The 27,819-nt window shown below is 42.7% G+C and overlaps 1 protein-coding gene across 3 annotated transcripts in view; it reads right to left on the bottom strand.

The window, feature by feature from the left end:
* Positions 1–27,819, bottom strand: part of JADE2 (jade family PHD finger 2) — a 338,504-nt gene that overhangs the window by 235,827 nt on the left and 74,858 nt on the right. For all 3 annotated transcript variants that reach the window (XM_073649598.1, XM_073649599.1, XM_073649601.1), the window contains exon 4: positions 7,535–7,692. In XM_073649598.1, coding sequence (XP_073505699.1) covers positions 7,535–7,692 — 158 coding nt within the window. The remainder of the gene's footprint in view (positions 1–7,534; positions 7,693–27,819) is intronic.

The raw sequence follows: 27,819 nt of genomic DNA, 5'->3' as shown, positions 1-27,819 counted from the left end.
GGGAAAAACATGGTAGTAAACACGGGGTAAAAGGATCTAACTAGGAATAAACTGCACAATCCCCACCCTGTTCCTGTACAGACTAAAGTATCTGGTAACGCAGGCCCTAGTGGCTTCAGCGTAATCTGAATAACCCCTGCAGGTAAAGATGACCACTTGGACCTAGCTCACTGAAAGGCCGTCGAGTGTATCTCCTACCTACTAAGAAACTGAGGAAGTGTCAGCATAAGAAAGAAACCCCAGCAGTACACTTATCTGATTGATCTATCCACTAAAGACTATCACCAGCAGAGAAAACCAGCAGGGGGTAGGTTTAAGTGGTAGCACCTTCAATGTGATAGAACAGGCTAGATAACAAATGAAAAACACCTGCTGTCTGAAAGGAATGGACAAAGGCTAAAAGGTAATCAGCACCCGGACAGCGACACAACTTGCTCTGACTCAGCGGACAGAGACGCCGACAGAAGCACAGGACGGCAGGATCGAATTCTGAGGTGTGACAACTGGCAAAAAATGCAGGATTTCAGTAAGTGTAGAGCCGAACCACAGTGATTAGTTTCCTTTCTGTATTTGGAGCTAACCTTGCCTTGTTCAGACAACACATATGATCCCTACAGTGTCCTGTGGATGGGTGTATGAGTATTTAACAAATAACTACTACTCTTTGGGGATGTGCCCATGACATCTTTTAAGCGCCAGTGTTCACACCTAGTACGTTGGTGGTGTTTTTACTGAAACATCTTTTTTGGAGTCTTCTGTATTGCTTTTTTGTGGCGGTTTTAATGTCGGAGTTTTTTGTTTTTACATTATACATAGAATAGTGATCCTTCCAAGTGGAATCCAACTGAAGAATGGTCAGGTCTGTTCAGTTAACCACTCTGCAGCTTTCAAAGCCTGAAGTGGTTAAAAGAAGCTCAATAAAACTAAACCGATGCAGAACAAGCTGTTTTGACATTGCAGTGCATATATTCATTCTCTTTAGCATTTATTAAGCTATTATTCAGGCAAGTTTTGGAGAGGATCCTCACTTTCCCTTATTAGTCAAATTGCTGCCTCATACAAGGAGACCCTCCATTTTGATGGGGAAACACTCCCTTCCTAATGAGTGATGGCATGGGCACACCCAGCTCTTTTATGAATAATGTAAACCAATATGGCCCTCCCTCATGGCAACATATCAAAACACACCGTTATATTTAATACCATTGTGCAATCATAGGCACACCAGAAGATTGTAATTCTAATTCAGTGATTAGCACCTTTGTCACCATGACAAAAGAGTCCAGTTGTTACACTGATTTTATTCCCACTTCTCACCTTTTTTTGTATGGTCCCAGAGGTAAAGGCGCTTACATATAGTGCAATTTTTATAGTCTTTACCAAGAGGGCGTGGCTGATAGGGTAATAATATAGCGTAGCCTAAACACCTCCCCGAGAGAATCCTGTGAGATACACCCCCTTGTTAAAGACCATAAAAATCAGCACATCTCTGGAAACATTTGGCGAATTTAATCCAAAAAACCCTCAGCAAAAAGTGGTCACGCTTCATCTGGTGACAGGTCCGCTTTATATAGCAATTTCCTAAACAATTGCCAAGGAACTGATAGATTTTTAAATATATGTTACATTAAGACTTCGGTCAGACATCAATTTTCTTGTTCGTGAATAATATTGGACCGATTTTCAGCAGTGTGCAGAATCAGTGATTTTCTTGTATGCCAAAAAATAAAATAAATTGCAGTGCTGGTCCTACCCATTACAATGCTCAAAAGGGACAGCACAGGAACGGCATCAGTGTCCGTCTGTGATTTCATCTGTATCACATCTAATGCTGTCACCCAGAACGCTTCCCTTTGTAATAATTTCTTCTTCCAATATTTGCCATCGTAATTCAGAGGCCTGATGTTTACGCTCAAAAACGTTTGGCAACAGTTTTGTCGCCAAATTTCCACTCACTTTCTAGATGAACTAAATGGATCTGATTCTTCTTATTCTCTTCCACTTTATCCTTTTGTGTCTTAAAGGAAACCTGTCACCTATAGTGGTAATCTTCAGGTAAACAGCAGTTAAATCATGTCTGGTCGGCATTCTGGTGTGATGCTTGGAGCAGTTACAATCACCACTGTACAGTGAGTACATGGTAATCGATTGATTGACAGCCTGTTCTACACAAATATGCAGTGGAGCATGCTGTCAATCAATGTGCTGAGAAGTGATTAGTGACTGTAACTGCTCTCTGAGACACTTCACCCCTATACACACGGTTGCTTCACAGTCATCCCTATACACTCCCCTTATGCCCACACCCCATACTCACACACTACAGGGAGAATAGAAGTTCATTTTCTCCCTGTAGCCGCTGTTCCAGTAAGGCAGCCAGGCACGGTTTAAACAGGTAGTATGCATTTTTGGAGGTGACAGGTTCCATTTAAATGCAGTAATGGCTGGTCAATACTCACTAAGGCGTCTACTGGTCTAGAGGTCTGTCCTATATGTATGCTTAAAGAAAATACCTTTTAGCATTTATACAGTTTCACAATTAAAAAAGTTGTGTATTGGTATTTTAGTACCTCTCATACAGCGATGAATAAATTCTCCCTTAAAGGGTTGTTCTAAAGTTTCATCTTCAGGGGCGTACTACTATCCTTCCTCTTGGCTTCCTGTTTGTCCATTTGTCTTTTTTTATGGACATTTGCTTTTCCATTTAGATCAAGGGACTTTATTCCAAAAAAAAATAAATAAATAAATAAATTAACTTTTTTTTAACACTTAAAAATCTCTTTCTTTTTTGTTGTCCCAAAGGGAGACTTGAACATGTGATCCTTTGATCTAGGAGACACTCCTAGAGGCCATTGTTAAGCCTCCAATTGCTTTGGCTCTTCGTGCTCATGCTGCAGGGAGCCAATGGGAGTGACAGAGGAAGCCCATCTCCTTCTGTCAATCTCCTTACATTCTGCAGTCGCTGTTGATTGTGGCATATAAGGGGTCAATTTAGTCCCTGCAGAGCGCTGGCATCAATGGGGAGTGAGTGCTGTTAGGCAAAAGGAGATCCAGGATCACAATCTCAGGTTGAAGGTTCACTGCATTTTCATGTCCTAATGAAAAGTGGCATGTTTTATTAGGACTTAAAGAGGCAGAGCAGTGATAGGATGTGGTCAATGAGGAATAATAAATCCTGCTGCCAGAGCTCACTTACAAGAACTGAAAAGTAATGCATGTACAATGATTGGTAGTGAATGGCAAATTGGCACTCATTCATTGCATACACCAAGAACATTGGGGCCTAAGGAAAGGTTTTCCATGTAGAATAGTGAACAGACCCTAAAATCTTTAAAAAAAAAAAAAAATCACATTTATATAAAGCAATGTGTGAACCAGGAATTTATGTTATGGTGTTGGTATGGGGAGTACAATTGGGGGAGAAAGGTTGAAGTTGATGGACCTAGGTCTTTATTCAACCTACGTTACTATGTTACTATGATCATTCCGAAAAGTCTAATGACCTCAATGTCTAGTAACAGTTTATTATTTGTTACTTTCTGACATCAGACCACAGATCATTCCTGGATGGTCGAGGACGACGTTCATGCCTGCTTTGCTGACACAGATCCATTAATTACTTCAGCATTAATTACAGCAGCACACTAAGGTTATCTTTATTGGGAGAGCAGAGGAGTGACATTTGCTTTTCTTATGAAGCAGTGAGGAAGGTTTACTAGTCTTGGTGATAACAGCCTTAATAAAATTAAGAGAGCTAATGAATTTCTAATGACCCATGGTACAGTGGAAAAAAGTATTAGCTCCCAATAACTTTCTAGCTGGCCACCGGCTTCATTAATTCAAGGTGATTTATGCTTGCTGCTCCGCTGCTGTGGGATCCAACATGGTTAGTACATAGGCTTTATAATGTGTTTTTGACTACTTATAAATGGCAAACAGAGTTATGAGTTCAGACAAGATCACATGCAGGGATATCAGCCTCGTCCATGAGCTTTAACATAAAAGCAGCACAATCTGGTAATTGTAAATCACAAACCACTGAGGATTTCCTAAATCTTTCTCTGTTAGTAATAAAGGAGACTGCAATAAAAAAGATATATTTAGTACTGTGCTACATTCCCATGATGAGTATTTGGTGCTTTTTTGATGTTGCAGATTTTTTTCTGCATGAAAAACACAGACTATGGAAAAGAAAAGAGCAGTGTACCTGACACACTTTTTAGTACGTTTTCGGTGCATTTTTTAGTGCTAAGCCAGTTTGATCTCAATGAGGAAAACAGAAGGTAAAACGCAGAATGAATGGACATGATGCCTTTTAAATAAAAGGCACCATGGGGAAAAAAACACAAGAAAAAAATGCACAGAGTGAATGAGATTTTAGAAATCTCATTAATTTAGCTCTGAATGTAAAACGCTGCTTTTTTTCCAGCTTGAAAAATGCAACGTGTGAACAAGCCGCAAGACAACCTACGCTAGTGAGTCTGCTTTTCTACTAATGCACAAGGAGGCTTTTCTCACAGATTCCTCATCTATGGCATGCAGGAGTGTGAGGTTGTGGTTGGCTCTCACACAGAAAGTCTTGGGTTAAAGGGAACCTGTCAGCTGGTTTGTCCTACATGAGGTAAGGCCACCACCTTTCAGCCCTGATATACAGCATATTAATATGCTGTATATATGCCCCCAATCCGGCCTGCACGCCAAGAAAACGACCTTTTATTAAACTCACCTATGGGGCGGTCAAGTCCAATTGGCACTGCTGTCTTGGTCCGGTGCCTCCTCTCTTCATGCGATGCCATCCTCCTTCTAACTTCGTGTGGATGACACGTGCTACGTTACCCACACAGTATCCCCGGCATCGCGCTCCTGCGCAGGCGTACTTCTCTGCCCTGACCAGGACAGAGTAAAGTACTGAAGTGCGCATGCAGCAGGGCTCTTCGACCTTTCCCGACACATGCGCAATGCAGTACTTTGCTGTGCCTTGGACAGAGCAGAGAAGTACACCTGCACAGGAGGGCGATGCTGGACACTGTGTGGATGACGTAGGACACGTCATCCACATGAAGCACAGAAGGAGGATGGCATCGCAAGAAGAGAGGAGGCACTGGACCAAGACAGTGACGCCCATCGAACCCGACCGCCTCGTAGGAGAGTATTATAAAAGGTCTTTTTCTTGTCTTGCAGGCCGGTTTGGGGGCTCATACAGCATGTTAGAATGATAGATATCATTGTTTACAGGTACTGGCCTTGGATCATACGGGACAAACCTGGTGACAGGTTCCCTTTATGTTCCCAAGATGAGTTTTTGAAGCTGCTTGGGTAGGGATTTATAGAAATCTTATGCCCACTGTGCCTTTTTTTCACTCAGTGTAAACTTGACCTGTGGTGCGTGTTTCAAATTTGCAACATGTCCATTTCACTCGCAGTTACGTCAATTTCTGTACCAATTTTCCTGATAGACCTGCATTAGATGTGGAAAATCTACAGCGCCCAAGCATCAAAAACGCATGTAATCCGTACAGAAGTATATCAGTAAACTTTTGTCAAACCCAAATACCAGAGTATCAAAAACAAAGCAGCTTTATTTCAAACGTAACAAAAATAAATTTCTCTTGGAAGTACGCTGAGTTTTATGTATGGATTTTCAACATATCGTATTTTTTAGGATTATAAGACACTCTTTTTCCCCCTAAAATTTGGGGGTAAAATGGGGGGGGTGTCTTATAATCGGAATTGTAGCTGTGGTGGAGAGGGGTCCCAGGGTCGCAGCCGCCGGAAGCTTCTGGTGGTGGTGGAGGAAGGAGTAGGTGTGATGTCTGCAGACCCCAGGACTAGGTGCTCGGCGTTTCGGGGGCTCCTCTGGCATTTTGTAAAAGCCCGGAGCCCCGCAGTTTTAATACTTTCTTATGTGGCAGACTCCGGGAAAATGGCCGCCGGAGGCGACACACGCGCAGATTGAGATCTCAGCACTGAGATCTCGTCTCCCGCAATCTCAATTGAGCATGCGCCACCTCCGGCAGTCATTATCCCAGAGTCCACTGCATCGGTACATGACTATATAAATATGGTTTTGCCAAAGCCAAATACCTGGAAGTATCAAAAACAAAGCAACTTTATTTAAAACATGACATACCAAAAAGAGACAAAAACAATGTTTTCCTCCTCCAGGAGAACCCCTGAAACAGTTGTTTGGTAATAAGTGTCTTTTCCTTTTGGAGAAGACTCTGATTTGACTAAATCCAGTTGGAAAGCTCATTAAAGGGTCAGATATTAGCTTGAAGGGCAGCTGTCCACAATAGATGGAACTAGACAGCCAGCTCTCTTGGAGGAGAGCTGATTTGCACATAGAATCAGAGGGACCTGTACAGGCCCATAGCAAAATGTGGTCACTGTTTATACAGCTCTGGCAAAAATTAAGAGACCACTGAACAGTTTTCTTTTGAAAAGCATGGAAAGACTGGTGGAAAGCATGCTAAGACTCATGAAAGCTGTGATTACAAATCATGGTTAGTCCACCAAATATTGATTTCTGAACTCGTCCTGAGTTAAAACATGAGTAATTTGAGGTCTGAAAGCACTGTTTCTCTGTTTCTTTTTTAGTATTTTGACGCTTTATCATTTGCTGCAAATAAATACAAAATTTTTAGCTTTGAATTTTGGAGACCTGTTGTCAGTAGTTTATAGACTAAAACAACAATGTACATTTTACTCAAAAATATACCTATAAAGAGAAAAATCAGAGAAACTGAAAATTTTGCAGTGCTCTCTTAATTTTTGCCAGAGCTGTATATGCCTGCAATATTGCAAATCCATCTCCACTCAATAGCCTATACATATTGAATGATAAATGTGGCTGCAATATCCATTCAATGGCAATGATAGAATAAAAGGAGAATTCCCCTCTTGTACATGTAGGGGATAATGTGCGCCGCTGCCAGTGAAGAAGTGGTCGGGATTGTATGGGAATTCTGACTTCCTCTCTACTTATAGAAGTGTGCGACGAGGCCCTGCTCTTGAGATAGGTGTGGGTTCCATTGTCAGTTGACTACTAACCATATGTAGAAGATCCCGTGCATATGGAATAAATGTAAGGGATGGGAATAACCATTGATGTCACCCAGAGACCAGGCAAATTCCCTAGAAATATACAGAGTGTCGTGATGCAGACGGGCCTGTGGTCCTGTGGGGTCAGCCCTGTGGCCTACCAGGGAAATCTAGCACAGGAGTATGCGACCAAACTTAGGGTATTCCTGTCACTTACATTTCACTCCAAATTCTTGTATTTGCAGTTTTAAGAAAAAAATAATAATAGTTGCCACACAGACACTGTCAGCGGGATACTGCTTGCAAACCTGTTAGTAGTAGTTAGTAGTAACCTGCCTGGATTTACTAATTGAAGAGCTTAGTCAGGGCGCAAAAAGGGATTTTAAAGTATTTTACACAAACTAGACATGAAAGATTTACAAGAAATTAGTATTTTAATAAGAAATACATAAGGAATTAGCACTGAAAAAATAACGTATTTGACATTACCTACCTGACCTGTGGCTCAGGTATTACTTCTAACCCTGCTGGCACCTGGACTCCTTTTTCCCATTCTTGCCTCCAAGGATCAGCCAATACATAAAAGTCATCTGGTGCAAATTGAAAGGAATCTGGAACTTTCATAGCAGTTATTAAATCGGTACGAAAAACCTAGAAAAAAACAAACAGGACAATATGTTAATGGTAATAATTGAAGGGGTTGTCCACCCAAGTAAATGTTCTGTGCAGCTTGCCGAATCCTAATGGTGAGTACTGTGCACACAGTTAGTATTCAGCTCCACTTGCAATTCGTCCCTTCCACTTCCCTCAGTGATATATTGAGTGAAGCAGCCGGGAGTTTAGTCGGTACATGATGGCAAGGTAGCAATTCACGTGATCAGATTCCATTTCCAACGCGACAGGATCCCTTGGTTTACGGTTAGTATCAGTTGAACCTGAGGGGATCGGATTCAGTAGCCCATCTATGAAAAGGTTTTGACATGCCATTAACTTACAGATGCTCGTATAGATATCACTCTCGTGGATTTCTAAATTCCTATCGCTTTCCCATAAGTAAGAACCAATCAGCCCATTCTTCCCTAACGCAATTAGCAAAAGCACTTTACATCTCAAACTACTTACATCACACAAAAGTCCTTCCTGCCACATGAACATTAAAAGTTATGTTCCGCTAATTCAGAAAACTATACTGTAATACTGTTAGTAAAATGTTCAGGAGAACATGGTGGAAATTTCACAGTAAATAAAATTTTCCAGCTTTTAGCATTATTTTGATACGCTTGAAAGTTTAGTGTTTCTGTCAAGCTCAGGGTAGGTGCACTTGACGTCTATTGACCTCAGGTGAACCCGCCAAGTCTTTCAAGCAAAAGACACTTTAGGAAACTCTGGTGTTTTTTTCCTAAAGCCTCTTTTGTATTATTTCGTTTTCTTGGTGGGTTTTTCCAAGAGTTTGGGACGTCTTTTTCAATGTCGTTTTTCTCTCTATTAAATAATGAATAAATGATAGAGGTTTTGTAAGCAAACACAATGGTAAAAACACTTCAAGAGACGTTGCGACATCTATTGAGCTTTCCCGTGGCTTGTGTTGTAAAGTATAAAGCGTCTTCCAAGCGGAAAACGCCAGAAGAATGGACATGTCACTTCTCTTAACCATTTGGTATTTTTAAAAACCGAAAGCGGTAAAAGGGAATCGGTCAGTAGGTTTTTGCGGCTAAGACATGTGTCATCTACTATGCTGTGCGCTGTTTCTATACAATGAAGGTTTTATTACCGGGAGATTATCACTGCTTGGACCGCAGTGCTTGGGAGCCTTGGTCCGACCACGCCCCCACCTCTGATAAGCAGCTCACTGTCAATAGACAATGTGCAGAAAAAGCTGTGGTGTGGAGGGGGTAGGTTAGCTTTCTGAGCTCTGCTACATCCAACATATAAGAACTTTGATTGTGTCATAACTGCTGCATCCAGTAAACTAAATGAAACACCATTGGCATCAGGGTCTCTCTTCCTACATTATGCAGATGAGGTAATAAAAACCTGGTGACAAATTCCCTTTAAAAGATATTCAAAAGCCTGAACATATGTGCAGTAAGTAGATTTTACACTGAAATGCTTATGTTTATTCTTTTGAACATTTTCTGATAGGTTTTTCAGGCGATTTCCATGGAGGAATCCACCTGAAAAAGAAATCATGAGTGCATACCCTTAGGTTATCAATGCTGCTACCATAGTCATGTAAGGCTATGTGCCCACGATGCAGAAACGCTCCGGATTTTTCCTGAGCGTTTCTGCATCTCCCTGGCAGAAAAAACGCATGTAAAATCCGCAAGGGACAAGCGGATGTGAAGCGTTCTTCACTTGCATTTCCGCATGCGGGTTGACAAGCGCTTTCCAAGCGATTTTAGCATCACTTGGAAAGTGCTTGACAACTTGGTCACACTATATAAATCCATGCAACCGGCATTGATTTATATTCTGTGACCGAAAGAATGGTAAAAAATAAAAAATATTATACTTACCTTCTGATGGCACCCGGTGTCTTTATCCGATGTGTCCTGGCTAGCCGGCAGCTCGCGGTAGACTAAAAGGACCTGCAGTGACATCATTTAGTCATGTTACGGGTCACGCGACCACTGACGTCGACAGTTGCGTGACCCCTCACATGACTAAGTGAAGCCATGGCAGGTCCTTTTTAGACCATCGCAAGCTGCCAGCAAGCCAGAACACATCTCTATGGACACCGGGGGCCATCAGAAGGTAAGTATAATGTATATTTTTTATTCTTTTTTTTTTACAGGTACTATGGTACCCGGGTCCAGAGGAGAGTCTCCTCTTCTCCTAACTCGGGTACCATCCACACATTGAGCCGCATGATGTATCCGCATCTGCACATGTAGTGATACGGATGTCATGCGGTCCAATGCAAGTCAATGGCGGCGAAAATACCGCGATTCAGCAAAATAATTGGTAGTGCTGCGGATTTTTCCGCAATGATAATCCGCAGTGGAAATTTCCGCATGTAAACAGCACATGTGGATTATCATTGGGGAACATGGCAGACCTTCTACCAAGCGTTTTTTAAGCGATTCTGCAGCGGAATTGCCGCTGCGGCGGAAACGCTTAAAAAAAGCATAGAGGGCACACAGCCTTAAGCTTCATCAAGGTTGTGTTGACCTTGCTCAGGAGAATAATGCGTCCTGTTAAAAATAAAAAACAGCCCAACACATATAATGAGATCTATGAGGATCTTTTCCAAAATGGATCAAAACAAATCTTGTCATATGCATCATAAAAGTAAAAATGAAACACAGCATGCCACCATACATAAGTTTACACAGAAAAAAAATATCGTAAACCCAAGATCTTATTAGTCACTCTATGGCAAGTCATTCGAAGATTGCAGGTCTTGGCAAATCATTTGCTGGTTATCTATCCGCATCAATGTGCGCACTTCGATCTATGACTAAAATCATGACCCGCACTTTCAAACCTGAGCTCAACAGCTGATTGTTCAGCATCATGAGTCACGGTGACTTTCTGTCAAGACTGTCGAGGTTTCACAATGGCCGCTTTAATGAGGGTCTGAAGTCCTGGTGACAGCTCATGACATTCCCCATACCTCCTCACTCATGTATTAGTGATGTAAATGCATAGTAAGATTTAGTCTCAAAGTTCCAGAGCTCCTCACAGAGGAAGCTATTAAATCAATAGTACAGCATATTTTATTACACCGTCTGATATATGGTACAGCTGGTGGACTTCATTTATTTCCAAATCCTATCTATTAGGATGAAAATGAAGAATCCACGTGTCTGCACACAACTTGCGATTTCATCAACGGAGAGGTCGATACTGAAAACAACAATGTTCAGGAAAAGTTTTCAAGAGCAGGCAGCACAGATAATCATAAGTGGGCACGGAGTCTTAGAGCGTATATTACAGGGATTATTTTGTGTACTGGTACATACACAACATGTCCGGGATTTCATAAAGGTTTACAAGGACAGGTCCGGGATAGAACAAGATGGTCAACGTCAAGTCAAAGAACCAGTGATGAAAATGTGCTCCTGGTGGTGTGATGAACATAGAGCTGTGTCATGGTATGCTCTGTACACTATGACACATAATGTACTCGTGCGTCCATCACATTACCAGGATGTACAAGACTGGGGCAACATGACACAGGTGGTGTGTCCAAAATCACTGCTACCACAGCATAAAGTAAATGTGGCTGCACTGCAACCGGCAAAGTACAATGACAAGCAAGTCACAAAAAATTCAAGTGGTTCCGACTTTTTGGGACTTGATTGCAGAGCTGTTGAGTTTGAGTCGGAGTCCATTTTGGTGGAGTCGTAATCGGTATAAAATGGACAGACTCCAACTCCTAAAATATATAATAAATTGGGTACAGTAGTTCAATGCAGTTTGTAGGGGATATCTTTTCATAAGAATTTGGGAAAGTCATGAAATGTCCTATAAATGTCTGTCCTATTCCTGATCTAAGGGTCTAGACTTAGCTGAGATGAATCTGTGCTACAGTAAATTTATCACTTACACATGAGCCATGTATGAGGGAGTCGGAGTTGGAGATGGTGTCATGGAAATTGAGGAGTCTCAGTCGGAGGTTTGGCTTACCGACTCCACAGCCCTGCTTGATCGTCACGATCATGGTACCTTGTGGACTGCAATGTGAGCCCATTCACCTGCACTATACTGAAACATAGCAGTGGCATATAGCAATCTTTGGCTATATGACCTGCGCCATGACTAAAGTAGCCATCTAGCTCCATCCCTGATATAATTTGAACTGAAGCCAATTCTAGCCACATTATCAGTATGGGCTGCAGACTGAAGACATTCAGCTCCCAAGACCTGTGTCTCGCCACTGATAAGAGCGGTATCACATACACCCAGTCGGTGACCAACAGCACCAATGTGATATGTGAAGAAATATGTATTAACCCACATTGTGCTCGGCAAGGAGCTCTCCATCTTCATACTCCTCCTCTGTCTTTCTGACAGTCTATGTGCCGAGCTATAAAGCTGACTGTGCAAACTGACAGGAAACAAAAACATTGAGGAGGAAGAACCTGGAGATAATCCACTTTGTGCTCAGACAGTAAGAGATATATTTCTTCACATATGACAGGCATGCTTCTGACCTCCGACTGATGTACATGTGATACAGCTCTTGTCAGTTGAGACACAGGTCTCAGGAGTTGTATGTCTTCAGTCTGAAACCCACCCTGACACGTGACTAGGACAGGTTGCAATTTGAATTATATCACAATTTATCTCAATCTCAGAGAACCCCTTTAAGAAAATATTTTAAAAACCATAACAAACTGAAAGAGAAAACATATTGGAAAATTGTACAACTTTTATTATACAAAGAATAACATTTTTCTGCTGAAACAGAAATAGGAGGCTATTCTATGTATACATAAGGGTAATATAGGAAAAACATTGTTACATCAACCATTTTCTTCACTACATGGACAAACTACAAACCCTGTAGATTGACTCCATGACTGCTAGGCCATCACTTCTATCTATTGGTGTCATGACCAATATCAGTAGTATGGTCAGAAGGTCTAAGATGATGGGGAATAGAAGGCTCCGACATGTAGAATCTCCGATGGCAGAACCTTTTATTCTCTGGGAGATAAGCTACTGTCAGAGAGACTCCTCATGGACAAGACAGGAGTGCTCGGCCTAGCTAAGTGTTTCAGTGTGTGGGGAATTCGGGAAAGATAGCTGTTGGCCAAGCCAAAGTTCAGCCGACAGCAATTTATTGTGTATGGGGGGCATTAGGGTAACATCGCCTTTACAATTCTACCAAGCAGTCCACGACACTATGACAAGTGTTTGAAGTAAAAAAAAAATAATCCATGGAATATATCATGGGCAGTACACCACTTTTTTTGCACAAAAGGTGTAGACCTTAGTATTTACACAAAAAAACTTGGGACTTTTGTACTTCTATCCTAAGTTTTTCCAAAAAAAAAGTGGGTTGAATAACAGTTCGGAGAGATTTGCTGTTATCAGGCTAAATGAAATCACACAAGATCAAACAAGGAGTAAATTATAAATGTCTGGGTCAAATAGATTTGGCACATCATACCCAATCACACTGCTTTTTTACTAAATCACTCTCCTCCAATGTTTTCCTCTGAAAATACATTTTTCGCTCAGGAGGCAACCCTCGGCTTGTATAACACAATGTGACAGCTTTAGGCAATAGTTTTTAGTTAGAATAGGAAGGGAAGATTAACTTGTTTACTTAGAAAATTCTTGTTTTGTTCCAAGCAGAAAATGGCCCAGACAAATAGTCCACAGATAATTAAATCACAGAATTATGGCGCAATTCCAGGCCAACTTACATTCCCAGTCTTGCCTATAGAGGGCAGTAATGCTGTTTGTCAGTACGCCAGCAAAGTGAAAATGAATTGTGCAAATTATTTTTCTAATAATAATCTTTTTATTTATATAGCACCAACATATTCCACAGCGGTTTACAATTCAGACAATTTACAGACATTATGGGCACTGTCCCCATTGGGGCTCACAATCTACATTCCCCATCAGTATGTCTTTGGAGTGTGGGAGGAAACCGGAGAACCAGGAGGAAACCCGAGCAAACATGGGGAGAACATACAAACTCCTTGCAGATGTTGTCCTTGGTGGGATTTGAACCAAGGACCCCAGCGCTGCAAGGCCACCGTTCCATCCATTCTCAGGCACATATGAGATTAGAGACGTTATCAATCCTCTAAGCAAGCAATGTAAAGTGCATTATTAGAGGAGGGAGAGAGAGACAGATTTTCCAGCACCACAGTTTGGGTCCTCATAGATTTCTATGGGTTTGGGTTCAGGTAAAGTTCTGGCACCCGAACCGAACTTTGGACTTAAGTTGAATCCATCCATCCACAGGACCACTCATGCCTACTTGCGAGTAGAACCCAACAGAGTATTTCCATTCACTGACAGCAAAGATTTTACATTTTCATTATCAATACGACAGCAATACTTGTTTTTAGAGGTTCTTACAGGCTAACGCCCCATGTAACCAGAGGGTAAATGTGTGTGGTCGTTCTATTGGTAGATGATCTGCCATTAAAGTGTTCAGGTAGACACAGTGTCGCCAAGCTAAAATGATCATCAACCATCAGGAATGCTAAGTACATCACTCGATGTGAGAGCGGTGTTTAGCACTGCAGTTTTCTGCTGGCAAAGCTCCCGATGACCCCGGTGACATGGCTGTTGCCTTTTATAGTCCAGCATCCAGCTGACAGGTGGTCTTTAAGACTGTGGAAACCAAAACTGTACCCCATATACATAATAAGACCACACAAAGGCAATTATAGAATTATTGCTATTATTATAGAAGCCCAATATACATTTAGATCGCAGGTTTTTATGCAACCTGTTTTACTTTTCACCTGTAGGTTGGCATTGAGTGTTGCACCTTAGAGTACTGAAAAAAGTGAACAAAAACTGGTCAGAGAATCAGAGTTTGGTCAGTGTGAGCTTTTACCATCAAGGCTTGGTCAGTTTTCTCAAACTTCTCCTAACAGTCTGGATGGCACCTGAGTGCTGTCCGCTCTTTCCACGGATCTATAGACTTGCATTGGCGAGTTTGATCCAACACTCAGACTAAAGGCTCTCTCACATGAGCATTAATTCTCTAAGCGAAAGAATCAGGTCGATCATGGTAATGACATTCTGATCAGAGCTTGATCTGAGTGCCAGCTTACTGTGAGACGATTCTCTTAGAAGAGAAAATCTGAGCACAGGTAAGGAGAAGATGGAGAACATAATTCTTTCATCTTCCCCCATTGTCTGAGTCCGTGGATGTCAGACTGCACTTGGATGACATCCAAATACTTTCCAATGTTTTACACACAGCCATAGTCTTGAATGGGTGCGTGTCATCAGGTTTGCGGACCAACTCGCAACATGCTGTGATTTTTTTCTCATGCCGGATCGGCACAAGAAAAAAATACGCTGATCAGCACTGCCCTATAGAATAACATTAGTCTGAGTACTATCTGATAAAATATTGGATAGCACTCGTCCAATTAAACCGTAATATTGTACAAGTCTGTGCTTTTGGTGGACTGCTCTGAAAAAATTGAACAAGTGAACTACCGCCCATAGACCAGCGGTGGCGAATTTATGGCACACGTGCCAGAGGTGGCACTCAGAGCCCTCTCTTTGGACAGGCACGCTAGGCCCACCACTGCACACACATGTATTTGCATTTTTTAGACGCGAATACATTTGAACAGTGCTGCGCAGGGACTGGGGCAGAGGAGCGCCTATCAGCCCCGGGTCCGACGTGCAGCAGTGTGAGTGTGATGATGTCATCCAGTTCTTGAGCTCATCACATTGCAGCCGGGGCCACAGAGGAGCAGACACAGCGCGCTGAGCGCGGGCACTGGTGAGAGCTCCAGCAGGAGGCGAACATTACATTATATGTGAAAGGGGGCACAGCTAGAGGCAGTGTGTGGGGGTTGAGGGCTACTGTAGTCAGAGAGTGTGTGTGTGTGTGTGTAGGGCCGGCGTCAGCACCCTGTCAAGTGCCAGGGCCCCGGACAAAGGGGCCCACTCGCCATCGGGAGCTGGGCCGCTCCCCAGCAGCTGTGCAGGGTCCTCGGCGCTGCTTGATTGCCATCACTTAAACAGAGATGGCTGCCCACACTGCTGTGCGTGCATGTGTGCGCACTTCTGTTTAAGTGACAGCAATCAAGAAGCGCACCCTCCACAGCCACATGACACAGGAGCTGGAAGGGAGACACGCCGGGGGCAGGTGAGCGAGGCTTGTTGCCTCACCATATTAAAAAAATGTCTAATGTGTCTGTGTGTGCATGTATGATGTGTATATCTATGTATGTCAGTGTGTATGACGGTGTATATATTTATGTCTGTTTATACAGTGGGGAAAAAAAGTATTTAGTCAGCCACTAATTGTGCAAGTTCTCCCACTTAAAAAGATGAGAGAGGCCTGTAATTGACATCATAGGTAGACCTCAGTTATGAGAGACAAATGAGAAAACAAATCCTGAAAATCACATTGTCTGATTTGGAAAGAGTTTTTTTTTTTACATTTTGGTGGAAAATAAGAATTTGGTCAATTACAAAAGTTCATTTCACTACTTTGTTATATATACTTTGTTGGCAATGACTGAGGTCAAACGTTTTCTGTAAGTCTTCACAAGGTTGGCACACACTGTTGCTGGTATGTTGGACCATTCCGCCATGCAGATCTCCTCTAGATCAGTGATGTTTTGGGGCTGTCGCTGGGCAACACGGACTTTCAACTCCCTCCAAAGGTTTTCTATAGGGTTTTGATCTGGAGACTAGCTAGGCCACTCCAGGACCTTGAAATGCTTCTTACAAAGCCACTCCTCCGTTGCCCTGGCGGTGTGCTTGGGATCATTGCCATGCTGAAAGACCCAGCTACGTTTCATCTTCAATGCCCTTGCTGATGGCAGAAGGTTTGCACTCAAAATCTCACGATACATGGCCCCATTCATTCTTTCATGTACACGGATCAGTCGTCCTGGTCCCTTGGCAGAGAAACAGCCCCGAATCATGATGATGTCACCCCCATGCTTCACAGTAGGTATGGTGTTCTTTGAATGCAACTCAGCATTCTTTCTCCTCCAAACACGATGAGTTGTGTTTCTACCAAACAGTTCTACTTTGGTTTCATCTGACCATATGACATTCTCCCAATACTCTTCTGGATCATCCAAATGCTCTTTAGCAAACTTCAGACGGGCCCGGACATGTAATGGCTTAAGCAGGGGGACACATCTGGCACTGCAGGATTTGAGTCCCTGGCGGCGTAGTGTGTTACTGATGGTAGCCTGTGTAACGTTGGTCCCAGCTCTCTGCAGGTCATTCACTAGGCCCCCCCGTGTGGTTCTGGGATTTTTGCTCACTGTTCTTGAGATCATTTTGACCCCACGGGGTGAGATCTTGTGTGGGGCCCCAGATTGAGGGAGATTATCAGTGGTCTTGTATGTCTTCCATTTTCTAATTATTGCTCCCACAGTTGATTTCTTCACACCAAGCTGCTTGCCTATTGCAGATTCAGTCTTCCCAGCCTGGTGCGGGGCTGCAATATTGTTTCTGGTGTCCTTCGACAGCTCTTTGGTCTTCATCATAGTGGAGTTTGGAGTGTGACTGTTTTATACTGATAACAAGTTCAAACAAGTGAAAGTACTACAGGTAATGAGTGGAGGACAGAGGAGCCTCTTAAAGAAGAAGTTACAGGTCTGTGAGAGCCAGAAATCTTGCTTGTTTGTAATTGACCAAATACTTATTTTCCACCGTCTGCGTACGTGTGTATGTGTGCGCACGTCGGCGTTCTGCGTACTCTGTATATGTGTGTGCACGTCTGCGTACTGTGTGTATGTGTGCGCACGTCTGTGTGTGTGTACGTGTGCGCACGTCTGCGTACTGTGTGTGTGTATGTGAGCGCACATCTACGTACTGTGTGTGTGTATGTGTGAGCACGTCTGCGTACTGTGTGTGTGTGTATGTGTGAGCACGTCTGCGTACAGTGTGTATGTGTGCGCACGTCTGCGTACTGTGTGTGTCTATGTGTGCGCACGTCTGCGTACTGTGTGTGTATGTGTGCGCACGTCTGCGTACTGTGTGTGTACGTCTGCGTACTGTGTGTGTGCGCACGTCTGCGTACTGTGTGTGTGCGCACGTCTGCGTACTGTGTGTGTGCGCACGTCTGCGTACTGTGTGTGTGCGCACGTCTGCGTACTGTGTGTATGTGTGCGCACATCAGCGTACTGTGTACGTGCGCACGTCAGCGTACTGTGTGTATGTGTGCGCACATCTGCGTACTGTGTGTGTATGTGTGCGCACGTCTGTGTACTGTGTGCGTATGTGTGCGCACGTCTGTGTACTGTGTGCGTATGTGTGCGCACGTCTGCGTACTGTGTGTGTATGTGTGCGCACGTCTGCGTACTGTGTGTGTATGTGTGCGCACGTCTGCGTACTGTGTGTGTATGTGTGCGCACGTCTGCGTACTGTGTGTATGTGTGCGCACGTCTGCGTACTGTGTGTATGTGTGCGCACGTCTGCGTACTGTGTGTGTATGTGTGCGCACGTCTGCGTACTGTGTGTGTGCGCACTTCTGCGTACTGTGTGTGTGCGCACGTCTGTGTACTGTGTGTATGTGTGCGCGCGTCAGCGTACTGTGTATGTGTGCGCACATCAGCGTACTGTGTACGTGCGCACGTCAGCGTACTGTGTGTATGTGTGCGCACATCTGTGTACTGTGTGTGTATGTGTGCGCACGTCTGCGTACTGTGTGTGTGTATATATGCGTGCGCACGTCTGCGTACTGTGTGTGTATGTGTGCGCACGTCTGCGTACTGTGTGTGTGTATGTGTGCGCACGTCTGCGTACTGTGTGTGTATGTGTGCGCACATCAGCGTACTGTGTATGTGTGCGCACGTCAGCGTACTGTGTGTGTGTATGTGTGCGCACGTCTGCGTACTGTGTGCGTATGTGTGCGCACGTCTGCGTATGTGTGCGCATGTCTGTGTATGTGTGCGCACGTCTGTGTACTGTGTGCGTATGTGTGCGCACGTCTGAGTACTGTGTGCGTATGTGTGCGCACGTCTGCGTACTGTGTGCGTATGTGTGCGCACGTCTGCGTACTGTGTGTGTATGTGTGCGCACGTCTGCGTACTATGTGTGTATGTGTGCGCACGTCTGCGTACTGTGTGTATGTGTGCGCACGTCTGCGTAGTGTGTGTGTGTGTGTGTGTGTGTGTGTGTGTGTGTGTGTGTAGGTGAAGGATGAGGGGGAAGGCTGGGCCCTGTGCTGTATAGCTATATTTCTCCCCCATATCTGTGAATCACGAATCATGGTATGTGTTAAAGGGGCCGACAGACTCAAAAACCTGGAGCCGGCCCTGTGTGTGTGTGTATATATTTTGCACAGGGGCAGAGTGTTTGTGTGTGTATATTTCGCAAGTTTACTGTAATGTCCAAACCTGCCCCAGGTCATTTTTCTGTATGGGCGAGTGTCCGTGTCATTCTGCTGTATAGGCGAGGGTCCGTGTCATTCCGCTGTATGGGCGAGGGTCCGTGTCATTCCGCTGTATGGGCGAGGGTCCGTGTCATTCCGCTGTATGGGCGAGGGTCCGTGTCATTCCGCTGTATGGGCGAGGGTCCGTGTCATTCCGCTGTATGGGCGAGGGTCCGTGTCATTCTGCTGTATGGGCGAGGGTCCGTGTCATTCTGCTGTATGGGCGAGGGTCCGTGTCATTCCGCTGTATGGGCAAGGGTCCGTGTCATTCTGCTGTATGGGCGAGGGTCCGTGTCATTCTGCTGTATGGGCGAGGGTCTGAATCATTTTCTCACTAGGTCATAATTTGTTTGGTTTGGAAAATTGCCATATAGCCTAATTAAGTTATGACACAAAGTCAAACTCGTGCTTGCATCCGGCCAGAGCTTTGTTATTCTTTCATTGTGTATAAAAATATGCAGCTTTTACTTTCGGAGATTGATTACAGAGGCAGCAACGTAAACCCTTTACCCGTGTTATTTATCCACATAATGTTATCTGGCCATTTTTCTCCTCCAGCAGGCCGTGCTCGGTGGATGGCACAGGCTCCGTCCATGACTTCTGAGTAATAGGATTCTGAAATCTCCTGCTTTCTCACAGCGTATTGTGAAGTAGCACATCTTGATGGAACATAAATCTTAAGACTTCATTCTAAGTGATGTGCCTGAAGAGAAACCTATCGGCAAACGGGAAATCCTGCATCAACTAATCCACTCAGGCACTAATCGAAACGCTTTTCACAACTGAATTGCCTAAAATTGAGGGGGAAAAAAGGACTCAATTATTCTACTCAAACTCCACTGAATTATTTATGAAAGCTGAACAAATGGTAAATTGGACAGTGATGAACAAGAGGCTTGATAGAATAGAGTAAATTTAGGGGAAAAAAAGGAAATCATTTTTTTTTTTACTATGACTGTTTACTATTTCTTGGGTTCTGGAGAAATGTAGACCTTGTCTATAAAACCCGGCTGCTTAGCAACGCGGCTTTTTACGGTTTTGCATGGGTGATGTTAATTGCTATAACAAACAATGTGAGCAACTGTTTAGGAAGCTCAAACACAAATGTAATAACCAGCACCGGTGTTCAGGAAAATGAAATGATTGCAACTGCACAGAAAGGTAGCACCCAGCTTCTCAAAGGCCTTTTTGTGGATAGAATGAGTCACCGCTAACCACAGAGAAAGAAAAACCTACAAGACACAAACAGCACAGTAAAATCATTAGAACACACAATAGGCGGATAAGATAACGCCATAGAGTTAAAGGTCACCCTCACATAGCTTTGTGATGGAAGATAATCCTTTTAAAGGGAATCGGTCAGCTGATTCATGTTGGCTGAACCAGGGCAGCACAAATAAACCGCTCCTGCGTGCTTCACACTGGTTTTACGCTGCGGAGAGGTGTCTAGTCCAAGAGGTGTGTCCACACTGGCTTTTCCCGTCCACTGAGCTAGACTGACAGGCCACTCCCTATACATGTATGCAGGCAGACGTTCCAACCGAATAGATCCGGAGAAACCAACTGGGATCTCCTTCTTGGATTGACCAGCCTGACGCCAGCCACACTTTCAACTATTTAATAAGTTATAATTTATGGCAGTAAATTAATGGCAGAGATGAATATTGTGATCCTTATCAAATGAAGCAATAAATTAGCCTAGCTATTACACATTGGCTAAAATTAAGCTGATATTTCTGAATGAAGGTGCACATATACAATTAAGAAATAGCTGCAAGACTCAAATCTTGAAATAAATCAGATCATATGTATGAATTTACGTCAGATAGGCTGTTTCAATAATTTTATAAAGCATAATCTGCACATTTTTGACCAAACGTAGCCTTCTCTTCCGAGCAAAATGGAGGTCAATTATGCAGTGAAAGTAGAAAATCATAGGAAAACCATTATAAAGTACTGCTAAATGAAAGCTGATGAATTGCTGGGAAGAATGTAACTTAAAAGGAGTTGTACACTACTTTCACATTGTATGCACCCACACCCGGCACCCCCGCCAATCAGCTGTTATCGGCGCCGGTGGCCGCCGGCCGGAAGTGCTTGCCTGCGGTGCTTGGCCGTCCATCGGTAGTGGCCGCCGCGGGGTACTGCACATCCGCCTCCCATTCAACTGAATAGGAGGCCACTACCGATGGACGGCCAAGTACCGCAGGTAAGCACTTCCGGCCGGCGGCACCGATAACAGCTGATCGGCAGGGGGGTGCCGGGTGCGGGACCCCGGCCCATCATACATTGATGCCCTATCCTTTGGATAGGGCATCAATGTGAAAGTAGTGGACAACACCTTTAAAGACACGTCATCCCACAGCTGCCAACTTTAAGCTATGAAAACTATGAGAAATATTTTTTTATTTTTTAATACTGCTGAATATGTTGGTGCTATATAAATAAAATTATTATTATATTCTCACTGTGTTTGAGTGGGTTTCCTTTGCCCATTGCAATTTCCTCCCACACTCCATAAAACATACTGATAGTTTAATGTACTGTAATTTTGATCCTGAGCCCCACTAAGGGTGCATTTACACTAAATGATTCTCATCAACCATGCTTATTTACCATTGATCGTGTAGTGTATGCAGTCTATTTGGTGAAATAATTTTTTGTTTAAAAATCATCCCACTCGGCAGCACATGGTCCTCTGTAAACAGAACACGTGCTGTCGAGAACAATGACAGCCTATGCGCACAGAACGAGCTAATACTGAAGCATGGTTGGACTGTCTAACGTGGATTTTAAACAACCGCCAATAGGTAAACGCAGTCATCTCACGTAACTGTACCCCAAGTGACAGGAGACTGATGTGAATGATGTCAATTTTTGTACCATGCTTCAGAATATGTCGGCACTACATAAATAAAATTAATGTAATGGATACTTATAGCCAGCCACCAATTCTCTCTTGATTTCCTGCAAAAAGAGGTGCTTCTATCATCAACATTTGTTCTAAAAAAAAAAAAGAAAAACACTGAAAAATACACAACTTGACCATGAGCCAATCTAAAACCACGCTATCGAGCAAATATACAAATCTGAAACAGATTGGCCCAAGTCTGAAAATATATTCTGGCAGCATTTCCTAAATGGAAAAAAAGGTGCGTTTCAGCTAAAAATACAAAACCTCACACTCGGAGATACTGCTTTCACAGTTTTTATTAATTTTTACAGTGCTGACTAATTGCATTAATTAGTTTAATTGCTTCATAATCCTGCGTAATATCCTCTGACTAATCCTCACTACTTCTCGCAGTATTTCACATTGCTTGTAATTACTTTTTCAGTAATAACACTATATTCTGGCACAATCAGACTGCCCACTTCCGATTATATTTTCACAGTATAACAACTCTCTCCATACCATTCACTTTGTAATATTATTACTAGCACTATAAATGGCATACAAGAAGGGGCTAGAGAGAAATGCTAGATATTTAGCGCTCAGCAGATCTGGCCGATAGAAATGTATCTACTATATCACTGAAGTGGAAATGCTGAAAAGTTCCTACCCCATGACAATACTTTTTGTCTAAGGCTCTGTTCACATGTCCAATCGTCATCAGTTTGTAAGGAATCTATTTGGGGACTGAATCCTGGACTGGGGGCTGCTGGAAATAAAGTAGGAAGATAAGTGATGTGACAAGAGAGCAAAGTCTTATAGAAGAACTTGTAGCAGTGGGACAATTCTGACTGATTAGTAATACAGAGCAGGAAGGCCTGGGAAATATTTAGCATTTTTTTTTTCCAATAGATGCAGCACTATTTTATTAATAGTTATTTGTGTCAGGATTCAAACCCAGGTACTCCCAAGCATTAACATCATGTGAGCTACTGGTGATGCTGGACAGCTCCCTTGCTGAATCTATTGTCTAGCACTAGGACCTTGTCTCCTAAGATTCCTGCTCTTGATTACCTGATTGGCCTGGCTCTTGGACTTCCTATATAACGCTGTTATTGGTACTTCCTGTTTGACAGATTATTATGCTTCCAGGTTTAAAGGGGTTGTCCTAAGTTTTTATACAGTTTACATTGCAAAGTGCTTACAGTTTGCCTCTTATTAAAAAACCTGACCATTCTTTAAAGGGTTTTCCCATGAAAAAAGTCCATTTTAATCAACAGATCTTGGAATAAGAATTTACACAATTAGATGTGTTAAAAAAAATGTTCCTGTGCCGAGATAATCTTAGAAATGTGCCCCTTCTACGTACTGTCTCATTTGCGGTGTCCAACCATGCAGAGCTCCTCCAGTTTGTGGTTGGCACATACCACACTTCCTGGCCAGAGTAGGAAGCATAAGCGAGCGCACACACGACACAGCAGGGCTCACAGCTGCTGCTTTCTGTGAGGTAACACATTTCCCTGACAGTTTGTTTATTCACAGGAACAAGAGTTTTTGTGTGTCCAGGGCCGGACTAACCCGCCAGGAAACCAGAAAATCTGGGCACCAGGTCCACAGTGGGTCCCTGAGCAGGACGCAGAGGGGGCCTGTCAGTAACAGCACTGTTTTCAAATGGCGTTTCACGTTAATGCCACATCCCCTGATGACGCCGATGATTCTGTGAAACATGTTGGGAGGACACAACTGTATGTTTGAATTTTACACGCCCAAAATTTGGATTTTCATCATTTAGTGATGATAATGCCGGGGGCCATCTTTAATACATGGAGATAAGCAATAGCTACTGAACATATACTGAATGAATTAATAATGGCAAATATGGATTATTTTAACCCATTACCCTACCCAAATGAACTATTTTAAAGTATATAATGCATTAAAAACAATGTTTTATTGACCTGCTAGAGATGGGTAATATCTAGCAGGGTTTTGTCCTTTTAGGTATATTGTTTTAGATATTTATACTGTTCCCAGACCATTTCATCTCCATATGTGTCCATCTGAAATTCCAATAATATCCCTCTTCCTCCTCCATCGCCTGGCAAACAAGGCACAATGCAGTGATGTCATTGCGCCACCTGTGATGGCCTCATGTCAGCTGTTGGCATCTGATAGACTGGTGACATGTGTAGGTACTGCAGGACATGAAGCCAGTGGCTCTATGCTCCACAATAGTTTTCAACTGAACGCGTGTTCGAGGACGCACACACAGCTGATAATAAAGCTGGCATCAGCGGGTTCCCTGGCATTCCGGGTCTGATCGCATCCTTTGCAACCAAGATTATTAGGTCTTTGCATCCAATTGAGTATGCCACAACTTTTTATCAGTCTCTCTCTTTTTGTATGAACTCAAATGTGCAAATCCCTGCTGTTCGTCACTGATTTACCTAAGAGTTCCTATCCATAGCTCAAGCTTGCTCATATGGTTGACTTAGACCTTGCAACCACTATATTACCTGCCCCCGAGAGGTCCATAACAGGGCTCTCAGCAGGTAACTTCCACTCCTGTAGACCAAACTTGGTGTTTCCTACAAAAAGTCAACGGGTAAAATTTCTGCCATATTAGAGGTGGTGAGAGAGGAATGATTATTTGGTTCAGTATGGCATAGTTTGCTCTGAGCACTGTAGTTTTAAAGAACCATCTTTCTTCAAAACTTAGCACAAAGGATCATTCTTAAAAATAGTTTGCCAGTTTTGACGGACCAAAAATTGGTTTGCATAGTTTTGACCTATACTCTATCAAATGTATTTGAGATTAAATAAAATATAGACTGCAAAACCAAGTTTTATCGCCCAACAGAAGTACCCCACTTCTCAAAAGAGTAGCATTCGTATTAGTAAGTGACTTACTTTTCTCCTGCCTTACTTTTCTTCTCGACCTTACTTTGGTCATGATGGGATCTTAGCTTACCCCCTTTAAACCAAAATTATCATTTAGGCTGGAAGAGTGGCAGAGAATGTGGTCACAGGACTCTCGCTGGGTATGACTTCACAATGATAAAATCCATTTATGAAAGGGGGGACTCCACAATACTATACACACAGTCATTACAATATAAACACATCAGCAAAATATAGGCATATAATTGTGGATGCTTAGTTCACCATCTGCAGGATATTGTGGCGAGTACATGGATCCAATGTAAACCAAAAACTGCAGTATATTTACTGACAGGGAAAAATGATGGATAATTATTACATTAGTGTCGATGTTGTCCTAGATAGCATTCCACTAAAATAACAATGGTGTGGTTTCAGGCAAACCATCCTACTCTTATGGGTAAAACTATTGAAGCTGTATAAAAAGAAAAAAATCCAACTCCGGCATGAATGTGCACAGAGTATTCCTGTATGTGAAGTTGCATCTTTTTGCTTTTTACGAGTGCATTAACATGCCCTGATAAATGATTACGGGTATGGCTTAAAAAATGGCTTTTAAAAAACAACCCCATGCAAAGAAAAAACAATATACACTGTGAATAAGATTTTGGAAAGCTCATTCATTTTGATGTTACTGAAAATGCTGTATTTTTTTTCTGCCCGAAAAAACACGGTCTTAAAATGTCCTAAGGACAAGAAACAGATTATTTTTATCAAAACTAATAACATATAATAAAATAATATATACAATTCTACTAGCGATTACAGAATTGGTACATAAGTATGACCCCAAACAAAATTTTCAGAGCGAAAGGAGCTTCAGGCGGGGAGGGAAGCCTGGCTCTCTGTCACTTTGACTGTATTACTACGGTAGCACTTGTTCAGGTGATCTACTATATGTTTCTATTGTTATCCGCTTTTTGGGCTTATTTTGGAAACCCATGAATGTTTAGTGCATTTTATCCCTTTGGTTTTCTTTACGACCCCATTTGCTATATTTTTCCTCCTTGACAGCATGCATTTATTTATTTTTTTGCATGTGTTTATTCAGTGCCATTTCATGGTAGACATTGACAATGCAGTGTACATGTTTATCCAGGTGTTTCCATATCCATTTTATTTGCATTCTTGTGATGTTTCTATGTTACGTCTACGTATTTTATCTTAGATGTAAAAATGAGTTTTTATATTGGATATTTGCCTTGCACGTCTTTCTCCTTATATGTGTTGTCTTTAATAGGGCTATAGGCTTAGTACATAAGGGTACAAGGTATGGGTATCTTAGATAGGCAAATATACAGGAAATGTTCACTGATAAGTATGAGAGCTGGAATGAACGCATTCATTTCTCTAATTGCTGGCTGCATGAAAAATAGTGTAAAATATAAATAAGCTTTATATTATAAAGTGACTATCTGAGCTTTCATATGCACTCTCCTAGGACCAATACACACTTGTTTTAGAGAGGATATTTCAGCAGATTTATAATACAAACTGCATACATTATTACTTAATTTCACAAACCTGATGAGCCTGACGTACTTCCTTTTGAAATTAATATCAATATTTGTTTTTTAAAGACAGCAGCACTTTTCTTTAGTAATACTATTTCATGGTGCAAAGCAGCATCATTTTCAGGTCCTAAAGATATCCAAAATCCATAAAAAGAGGAGAAGATCTGCAGCATTCCAGGTCTGATGTAAAAGAAAAATAAGCATTTATTCTCCCCAGGTACATACAACGTATCAACCTTTGTCAAGCTTTAAAGAGGGTGTCCACTACTTTTACATTGATGACCTATCTTTAGGATAGGTCAACAATGTCTGATCGGCCAATCAGCAGCTACCGGTGTCAGCGCCAGCCACCGGCTGGAAGTACTCACTTGCGGAGCTGGTAGACTACTTGTAGTGGCCAGGGCTGGGTACTACACATCCGCCTCCTATTCAAAGCAATAGGAGGCGGATGTGCAGTATCCTGTGGCAGCCACTACAAGTAGTCGGCCGGCTTGGCAAGTGAGTTCTTCCAGCCCGTGGCTGGCGCCGACACCGGTTGCTGCTGATCGGCGGAGGTGCTGGGTGTCACACTCCGGCCGATCAGCCATCAATGTAAAAGTAGCGGACAACCTCTTTAAGCATAATGTTTGACAAGGACCAACAATGGTTGAAGCATTGCATGTACATGGGGGAATAAATAACTTTTTCCTTTTGCATGAAATCTAAAGAGTGGTGGATTCTCTTCTCTTTTTATGAGCTCAGAATACTCATCTTAAGGCTGGGGCCACATGAACATATATTCTCTCATCTCAGAGAATCGGGATGATTATACAAAGCACACTCTAATTAGGTGTAATCATAATGTGCTGTGACTCTCTCGGATGAAACAAATGTGTCCATCTCCTTTCTGTCAGTCCATGGAAATCAGACTGCACTCAGATGTCATCCGAATGCAGTCCGATGGATTTCACTGACTCTGACTTGCATGGTTGAGAGTGATCCGAATATCAGATCGAATTCCGGCATGCTGCAATTTTTGACCCGGACTGGCTCTGTCAGAGGATAAAATCGGACATGTGCATAGGCCCATAGAATAACATTGATCCGATGTTTTGATAGATAGCACTCAGACGGATATGCAGGTGACCGTACTGAGACCAAATTTCAAGTAGAAAAACTTTCATAAAGGATTATGCAACCATTCTGACATGCATTATCAACGTCTAAACACCAGAATCACTGGGTTCAAGAGATCTATTTAATAACGTATGCAGCTAGTATTGTGAAACAGATGTCCTATGGAATTAGCCATTTAGTAGTAAGTGACAGTATCTTGCATAATTCTCCAGGGAACATTTTCGGAAGAGTGTTAGCATCCTGTCACATCTGTG

This window comes from Phyllobates terribilis, unplaced genomic scaffold (assembly GCF_046119375.1).
Source record: "Phyllobates terribilis strain yellow unplaced genomic scaffold, ASM4611937v1 Scaffold_10__3_contigs__length_209671492, whole genome shotgun sequence".
NCBI classification, from domain to species: domain Eukaryota; kingdom Metazoa; phylum Chordata; class Amphibia; order Anura; family Dendrobatidae; genus Phyllobates; species Phyllobates terribilis.
This window is presented reverse-complemented; position numbering and strand designations above follow the sequence as displayed.